Source organism: Anolis sagrei, chromosome 11 (assembly GCF_037176765.1).
Source record: "Anolis sagrei isolate rAnoSag1 chromosome 11, rAnoSag1.mat, whole genome shotgun sequence".
Classification (NCBI taxonomy): Eukaryota; Metazoa; Chordata; class Lepidosauria; order Squamata; family Dactyloidae; genus Anolis; species Anolis sagrei.
Window position 1 is genome coordinate 27,711,476 of NC_090031.1, and position 9,572 is coordinate 27,721,047.

Genomic DNA, 9,572 nt, shown 5'->3' on the forward strand with positions numbered 1-9,572 from the left:
CGCCATGGCAGTCGTGCGATAGGCGTGTCCTTGTGATGCAAATCAAGGGGAGGAGCTTGGAGTTAGATCCAGCAAGGGGCGTGTCTTAATACCATGGCTGTCTTGCAATGGAGGCGTCCTTGTGATGCAAACTAAGGGAAGGTGCTTGGAGTTAGATCAAGGGGCGTGGCTTATCGCCAGGGCATTCAAGCGATGGACGGCCCCTTGTGACGCAAGGAAAGAGGAGGAGCTGGGAGTGAGAGCAGGGGGCGTGGCTTATCAACAGGCCACCCTTTGTGACGCAATGAAAAGGGAGGGGCTAGGAGTTAGATCAGGCAAGGAGCGAGGCTTATTTCCATGGCAGTCAAGCGATGGGCAGGCGCTAGTGACGCAATTGAAAGGGAGGAGCGTGCCTTAACATTATAGATGTCATGCGATGGGCGTGTCCTTGTGATGCAAATCAAGGGAAGCTGCTTGGAGTTAGATCAAGGGGCGTGGCTTATCGCCAGGGCAGTCAAGCGATGGGCGGCCCCTTGTGACGCAAGGAAAGGGGAGGAGCTGGGAGTCAGAGCAGGCAAGAGGCGTGGCTTATCAAAATGGTAGCCAAGCGATGACCGGGCTTTGTGACGCAACGAAAGGGGAGGGGCTAGGAGTTAGAGCAGGCAAGGAGCGAGGCTTTTTTCCATGGCAGTCAAGCCCTAGTGACGTAATTGAAGGGGAGGAGCTGCGAGTCAGGGGCGTGGCTTAACGCTATTGCTGACATGCGATGGCGTGTCCTTGTGATGCAAATCAAGGGGAGGTGCTTGGAGCTAGAGCAAGCGAGGGGCGGGGCTTACCTCCGGGTAGGCAAGCGATAGGCGGGCCAATGAAACTCAACAAAAGGGGCGTGACTTATTTCCAGGGCCGTCAAGCGATGGGTGGGCGTTTGTGACGCAAGGAAATGGGAGGGGCTAAGTGTCAGAGCAGGCAAGGGGCGTGGCTTATCAACATGGCAGTCAAGAAATAGGCGGGCCCTTGTGACGCAAGAAAAGGGGAGAGCAAGCAAGGGGCGTGGCTTATTAGTGACGCGTGTGTCAAGGCTTGACAGAGAGCAGTCAGGAGGAGGAGGGGCCTAACCGAGGGGCGTGGCCATGAAGCGGAAGCGGAGCCAATCCGACCTCGCCGCCGAGGTTGAGGCGGAGCCTCCAGAGGCGGAAAAGGAAACGGAAGCGAAGAGGCAAGAGGGGGCGGGGACTGAAGAGGGGGCGGAGTCAGGAGCCAGGCCAGAGGCGGAGCGAGAGGAGGAAGCGGAGGAAGTGTCGGCCGTGGGCGACTCGGAGGAGTGCGAGGAGTGTGCTTGGCGCGGCGGGCCTCGAGGGCCAGGCTCCGGAGGGAAAGGCCGCAGCCGGCGGAGCCGCGAGCAGCGCACCAACCGGAGGGTCCCCGCCGGGCACGAGCGCAAGATCGCCGACAAGATCCGCGCCTCCCGCGCCAAGAGGCGCCGCCGACAGCGCCCCGGAGCCGGGCCCCGCTCCTCCGCCCAGGTGAATGCCGCTCCCCGCCTCCCTCCATCCCACCATTGGGCTGCTGGACTACAGCTCCCGGCATCCCCCGCTGCATGGGGCGGGCCCGGCAGCACCCCCCCCCCACCCACTCATCTCCCCTCTCAAGGACACTCACAACATGGGTTGGAACCCCCCTCCCCATCAGACACAACACAACCAGCCAAACTCCACACGAGGCCATCATCTCAAACCAAGTTATGAACCCAATCTATAATTAATTAAGATCATCATCTAACTTCTAACCATTAAATTAAATTCACACAAAGGCACAAACAATAATAATCGTATAATTGTAATATTAACTGTACAGTTGTAATAACAATTGTAATCATTTCGTTCAACAGCACAGTATAATTATAATAATTGTACAACCATAATAATTTCTCAAGTGTCATAATTGTAATAATAATTATTATATAATTGCAGTCATAACAATTGTAATCATTGCGTTCGACAGCACAGTAGTTATAATCATTGTGCAACCGTAATAATTTAACAATTGTAAGGAGGTTTAGCACAGCTGGAAAATCGTTAGCAATTCTAAGATCTATCAACCAAAAGGTTGCAAGTTCGAACCCCGGGTTTGGCGTGAGCTGCCAAATGTCACCCTAGCTCATTGTTTACCTAAGCAATTCGAAAACAGCTTTAGCTGTAATTAGAGAAATTAGGTACCGCTAAAAAGCGGGGAAGGTGTTTCATGACGCCATAAAGAGAGAAGATCAGAAAATGTATTGTTGAAGTTTTTCACGGTCGGAATCACTGGGATGTTGTAGGTTTTTTCAGGCTATATGGCCATGTTCCTCAAACTAAGGCCTGGGGCCGGATGTGGCCCTCCAAGGTCATTTACCCGGCCCTTGCTCAGGGTCAACCTAAATCTGAAAGACTTGAAAGCACACAACAACAACAACAACAACAATCCTATCTCATCAGCCAAAAGCAGGCCCACATTTCCCATTGAAATACTAATAAGTTTATATTTGTTAACATTGTTCCTCATTTTAATTATTTTATTGTTTTTAAGTGTTTTTTACACTATAAATAAGATATGTGCAGCGTGCACAGGAATTCATGTTTTATTTTTCAAATTATAATCCGGCCCTCCAACAGTTTGAGGGACTGTGACCTGGCCCTCTGCCTAAAAAGTTTGTGGACCTCTGTTCTAGAGGCATTCTCTCCTGACATTTCACCTGCATCTATGGCAAGCATCTAATTACCTAATTACCTCACTACTTTTGAGGATGCTTGCCAGAGATGCAGGCGAAATGTCAGGAGAGAATGCCTCTTAAACATGGCCATATAGCCCAAAAAAAACCCTACAACAATGCAGATCAGAAAATGTTGGGCGACCAAAAGGAAGGAGGAAGTCCTGACAGCTCTTCGTCATAGAGGAAAGAGCAACAGCACCCCAACCTTCCATGGCATCAAAACCAGCTGGACACTGAATCGAAACAAACCACCTCCTTCTGTTGTCTGTCTGTCTGTGTATTGTCTATACAAAACGGCATTGAATGTTTGCCAAGTATATGTACTGTGATCCGCCCTGAGTCCCCTTCGGGGTGAAAGGGGAGGAATATAAATAAATTGTTGTTGTTGTTGTTAATAATAATTGTAGTAATAACAATTGTAAACATTGCATTCAACAACACAGTAATTATAATAATTGTACAACTGTAATAATAATAATTGTATAATTAATATATGTAAAATTGTGTTTGACAGACCAGTAATTGTAATAATTGTACAACTGTAATAATTTAACAACTGTAATAATTGTAATAATAATAATTGTAGTAATAACAATTGTAATACCTGCGTTCAACAGCACAGTAATTATAATAATTGTACAATTGTAGTAATAATTGCATTCGACAACACAATAATTACAATAATAATTGTACAACCGTAATAAAAATTGAACAATTGTAATAATTCTAATAATAATTGGATAGTTGTAATAATTATTATAATAATTGCATTTGACAACATAATAGTTATACAATCATGATAATTGTACAACTGTAATAATAATTGTACAGTTGTAGTAATAAATATAATCATTTAACAATTGTGGTAACAATAAATGTACAATTTTATATGAGCTTCTTTGCTGCAACTGTCCTGCTGTGGGTTTAGTATTCACTGGAAAGAATACGCCAAGACACACAACATTTAACAACTCAGTTTTCCATTGTTTCATTGCATTTTCAGTGAATTTTCTAATATTTTCACAAACTCTGATGACATCTAGACATTTGATAATCCAGCAATGTGGCAGTGAGTCAAATGCTTTTTTGTAATCAATCCAAGTTGTATAGAGGTTTGTTTTGCATCTTTATGGTTCAGAATACAAGAACCTAACAAATCAGCCATGGAAGCCAGATCACACACTTGGCCTCAGTGGACAACCAACGCAAACCCGCCTCTGTTTTCACATTGGAACCCAAACAATTTGGAAGCAAAGGCACAGGCCGACAGCACAGTGCGCCAGGACGCTTTCATATTATTAAGCTAACATTTCTGCTTTCTTGTAGGCAAGCGAAACCCCCAACTTCTGAGTTACTTGACTGCCTGTTTCCTCGATTGCCACTTGAAGAAGCTTCGTCCCGTCGCTGTTGCATTCCAAAATCTCCGTTTCATTCTTTGCGCCTTTGCTTCTCCGGCCGTTCAATAACACAAGATCCTCCACCACTTCTGTCTGCCTTCTGCGCTTGTGTCCATTCTGTCGCATTCCCCTTCTCTATCAGTCAATCCTGATGGCAGTTAAACCTGGAAAACAATATACATTTGGTGCTGAAAGCTTTCATGGCCGGAATCACTGGGTTGCTATGAGTTTTCTGGGTTGTCTGGCCATGTTCCAGCAATATTATTTCCTGATGTTTCACCCACATCTGTGGCTAATGGCATCTTCAGAGGTTCTGTTGGCAGTGAGGCTAGTGAAGAGTATATATATATATATAGAGAGAGAGAGAGAGCTTGTATAGAGTGTATATATAAGCTTCAGTTAGCATTGAATAGCCATGAAGCTACAAAGTCAATCAGTGAGGGTATCTTCATAGAGGAGTGAAGCAAGTGGAGCATATATATACCTCCCTGTGGAATGTCCAGGGTGGGAGAAAGATCCGTCCTTCTCTGTGTGAAGCAAGTGTGAATGTTGCAGCTAGCAAGCTTGAATAGCATTTAGTAGCTATGAAGTCAGTCAGGGTGTCTGCATAAAGGTTGCCTTGATGTTGCTGCCTAGAAGCACCCTCTGCGTGAGAGGTATTCACTGGCCCTTTATTGTTTGCTGTCCGGAGTTCCTCTCTTTATTTACTGTCTTGATTATGGTGGTTTTTAGGTTAGCAACCCTGTGATTCCGACCATGATATAATAATAATAATATAGTCCAATAAATTATTATTATTATCATTATTATTGAGGATGATATAATAATAATGTGTTCTGACAATATATTATTATTATCTATTATATAATTATATTACGACAGTATATTATTATTGATGATCATATAATAATATAGTCTGACAATATATTATTACATCATCATCATCAATAATAATAATAATAATAATATATTGTTGGACTATATCATTATTAAATCATCATTATAATAAAATAATAATATATTCCTACAATATGTTATTATTATTGATGGTGATGATACAATAGTAATATACTCCGACAATACATTATTATTAATAATAATAATATTTTTTTGTCGTGTCAGGAGCGACCCGAGAAACTGCAAATCACTCCTGTTATGAGAGAATTGGCCGTCTGCAAGGACGTTGCCCAGGGGACACCCGGATGATTTGATGGAGCTGATAGAGGGAGCTCATCCGCCTCTCCCGGATTCAAACCTGCGACCTGTTGGTCTTCGGTCCTGCCGGCACAGGGGTTTAACCCACTGCACCACCGGGAGCTCCATTATTGATGATGATATAATAATGCATACCTGTTAAGCTAGGTTTTCTGAGCATACACACTAGATGAAACCCTGAAAATCCCTGGATTGAAAAGCGAAGGAAGATAGAAGAGGCAGTGCTTCTTACACATGCAAGAAGCGTCCTCTTGTTCCTCCTCCTTTCAGCAAAACTAGGAGGGTGGGGCTGTGGGTAGAAGCCAATCACTGAAGGGGAAAAGAGGGGGGGCTTAATTTGAAATTCTGCAAAGGAAGGAAGCTTTGCAATGACATCATATTATTAGTCTATTATATAATAATAATATAATCATGTATATAAATATAAAGTTTTATTATTAATAATACTTTATTTAAATTCCACCCTATCTTCCCGAGGGGATTATTAATTACGATTATGATGCCCTGCTTTTCTATATAGATAGAGACCAAAAGTGGTTTCTGTCATTATTGTTAACATGCCTTCCTTCCCTTTCCCAAAATATAATGAAAGACTGCAATGTGTCTATATGGCCACTGGGTGGCGGCAAAGAGGCGCCTTCCCTTTCATTATTGCTTATGGTGGCGCTCTTGAGGTGCAGTGCTCGCTGTGTCCACAGGAGGGCGGCAAAGGGCCATACGTGAGGCGCAGCATACAGTGTCCTAATAATATAATGAATGTCTGCAATGTCTGGATTTGGCCACTTGATGGCGGCAAAGAGACGCCTTCCCATTCATTACTGCCTATGGCTCAGCTGTCTGCATAGAAGCCTATGGTGGCGCTCTTGAGGTGCAATGCTCGCTGTGTCCACAGGAGGGCGGCAAAGGGCTATACATGAGGCGCAGCATACAGTGTCCTAATAATATAATGCCGACAGGGAGCTCTGGCGTGGGCTGGTCACGAAGAGTCGGAGACGACAACGAATGAACAATAATATAATGAATGTCTGCAATGTCTCGATTTGGCCACTTGATGGCGGCAAAGAGACGCCTTCCCATTCATTACTGCCTATGGCTCAGCTGTCTGCATAGAAGCCTATGGTGGCGCTCTTGAGATGCAATGCTCGCTGTGTCCACAGGAGGGCGGCAAAGGGCCATACGTGAGGCGCAGCATACAGTGTCCTAATAATACATAATGAATGTCTGCAATGTCTCGATTTGGCTACTGGATGGCGGCGAAGAGGCTCCTCTCAATGCATAGCCTATGGCTCGGCTGCCTGCATAGAAGCCTATGGTGGCCCTCTAAAGGTGCAGTGCTCGCTGTGTCCAGAGGAGGGCGGCAAAGGGCCATACATGAGGCGCAGCATACAAAATGTCATAATAATAAAATGAATGTCTGCAATGTCTCGATTTGGCCACTTGATGGCGGCAAAGAGGCTCCTCTCAATGCATTGCCTACATAGAAGACTATGCTGGCTCTCTAAAGGTGCAATGCTCGCTGTGTCCACAGGAGGGCGGCAAAGGGCCATACATGAGGCGCAGCATACAAAGTGTCCTAATCATATAATGAATGGCTACAATGTCGATTTGGCCTCTTGGTGGCGGCAAAGAGACACCTTCCATTCATCACTGCCTATGGCCCAGCTGCCTGCATGGAAGCCTATGGTGGCGCTCTTGAGGTGCAATGGCCGCTGTGTCCACAGGAGGGCGGCAAAGGGCCATACATGAGGCGCAGCATACATAGTGTCCTAATAATATAATGAATGTCTGCAATGTCTCGATTTGGCCACTTGATAGCAGCAAAGAGACGCCTTCCCATTCATTATTGCCTATGGCTCGGCTGCCTACATAGTAGCCTATGGTGGCCCTCTAAAGGTGCAGTGCTCGCTGTGTCCACAGGAGGGCGGCAAAGGGCCGTACATGAGGCGCAGCATACATGTTGTTGTTCATTCGTTCAGTCGTCTCCGACTCTTCGTGACCTCATGGACCAGCCTACGCCAGAGCTCCCTGTCAGCCGTTACCACCCCCAGCTCCTTCAAGGTCAGTCCAGTCACTTCAAGGATGCCATCCATCCATCTTGCCCTTGGTCGGCCCCTCTTCCTTTTGCCTTCCACTTTCCCCAGCATAATTGTCTTCTCTAGGCTTTCCTGTCTCCTCATGATGTGGCCAAAGTACTTCAACTTTGTCTCTAGTATCTTTCCCTCCAGTGAGCAGTCGGGCTTTATTTCCTGGAGGATGGACTGGTTGGATCTTCTCACAGTCCAAGGCACTCTCAGCACTTTCCTCCAAGCAGCATACATAGTGTCCTAATAATATAATGAATGTCTGCAATGTCTCGATTTGGCCACTTGATGGCGGCAAAGAGGCTCCTCTCAATGCATTGCCTGCATAGAAGCCTATGCTGGCTCTCTAAAGGTGCAATGGCCGCTGTGTCCACAGGAGGGCGGCAAAGGGCCATACATGAGGCGCAGCATACGTGTTGTTGTTGTTGTTCATTCGTTCAGTCGTCTCCGACTCTTCGTGACCTCATGGACCAGCCCACGCCAGAGCTCCCTGTCGGCCGTCACCACCCCCAGCTCCTTCAAGGTCAGTCCAGTCACTTCAAGGATGCCATCCATCCATCTTGCCCTTGGTCGGCCCCTCTTCCTTTTGCCTTCCACTTTCCCCAGCATCATTGTCTTCTCTAGGCTTTCCTGTCTCCTCATGATGTGGCCAAAGTACTTCAACTTTGTCTCTAGTATCTTTCCCTCCAGTGAGCAGTCGGGCTTTATTTCCTGGAGGATGGACTGGTTGGATCTTCTCACAGTCCAAGGCACTCTCAGCACTTTCCTCCAAGCAGCATACATAGTGTCCTAATAATATAATGAATGTCTGCAATGTCTCGATTTGGCCACTTGATGGCGGCAAAGAGGCTCCTCTCAATGCATTGCCTGCATAGAAGCCTATGCTGGCTCTCTAAAGGTGCAATGGCCGCTGTGTCCACAGGAGGGCGGCAAAGGGCCATACATGAGGCGCAGCATACGTGTTGTTGTTGTTGTTCATTCGTTCAGTCGTCTCCGACTCTTCGTGACCTCATGGACCAGCCCACGCCAGAGCTCCCTGTCGGCCGTCACCACCCCCAGCTCCTTCAAGGTCAGTCCAGTCACTTCAAGGATGCCATCCATCCATCTTGCCCTTGGTCGGCCCCTCTTCCTTTTGCCTTCCACTTTCCCCAGCATCATTGTCTTCTCTAGGCTTTGCTGTCTCCTCATGATGTGGCCAAAGGACTTCAACTTTGTCTCTAGTATCCTTCCTTCCAGTGAGCAGCCGGGCTTTATTTCCTGGAGGATGGACTGGTTGGATCTTCTCGCAGTCCAAGGCACTCTCAGAACTTTCCTCCAACACCACAGCTCAAAAGCATCAATCTTCCTTCGCTCAGCCTTCCCTAAGGTCCAGCTCTCACATCCATAGGTTACTACAGGGAATACCATGGCTTTGACATACATACATAGTGTCCTAATAATATAATGAATGTCTGCAATGTCTCGATTTGGCCACTGGGTGGCGGCAAAGAGGCGCCTCGCTATGCATTATTACAGGCTCAGCTGCCTGCATGGAAGCCTATGGTGGCGCTCTTGAGGTGCAATGCTCGCTGTGTCCACAGGGGGGCGGCAAAGGGCCATACATGAGGCGCAGCATACAAAGTGTCCTAATAATATAATGAATGTCTGCAATGTCTCGATTTGGCCACTTGATAGCAGCAAAGAGACGCCTTCCCATTCATTATTGCCTATGGCTCGGCTGCCTACATAGTAGCCTATGGTGGCCCTCTAAAGGTGCAGTGCTCGCTGTGTCCACAGGAGGGCGGCAAAGGGCCGTACATGAGGCGCAGCATACAAAGTGTCCTAATAATATAATGAATGTCTGCAATGTCTCGATTTGGCCACTTGATGGCGGCAAAGAGACGCCTCTCAATGCATTGCCTATGGCTCGGCTGCCTACATAGTAGCCTATGGTGGCCCTCTAAAGGTGCAATGCTCGCTGTGTCCACAGGAGGGCGGCAAAGGGCCATACATGAGGCGCAGCATACAAAGTGTCCTAATAATATAATGAATGTCTGCAATGTCTCGATTTGGCCACTTGATGGCGGCAAAGAGACGCCTCTCAATGCATTGCCTATGGCTCAGCAGTCTGCATAGAAGCCTATGGTGGCGCTCTAAAAGTGCAGTGCTCGC

The 9,572-nt window shown here is 46.7% G+C and overlaps 1 protein-coding gene across 1 annotated transcript; it reads left to right on the forward strand.

The window, feature by feature from the left end:
- Nucleotides 1–1,052: 1,052 nt before the first annotated feature.
- Nucleotides 1,053–4,211, forward strand: NUPR2 (nuclear protein 2, transcriptional regulator). Its single transcript, XM_060757734.2, has 2 exons — nt 1,053–1,502; nt 4,055–4,211. The coding sequence occupies exons 1-2, from the start codon at nt 1,110–1,112 to the stop codon at nt 4,076–4,078; spliced, it is 417 nt and encodes a 138-aa protein (XP_060613717.2). The 5' UTR covers nt 1,053–1,109; the 3' UTR covers nt 4,079–4,211.
- The last annotated feature ends 5,361 nt before the right edge of the window (nt 4,212–9,572 follow it).

Bases quoted from the DNA above. Each gene is read 5' to 3' on its own strand.
- NUPR2 (XM_060757734.2), top strand. From the start codon at position 1,110: ATGAAGCGGAAGCGGAGCCAATCCGACCTCGCCGCCGAGGTTGAGGCG. The intron at 1,503-4,054 runs GTGAATGCCGCT...GCTTTCTTGTAG, and splicing joins GGCCCCGCTCCTCCGCCCAG to GCAAGCGAAACCCCCAACTT.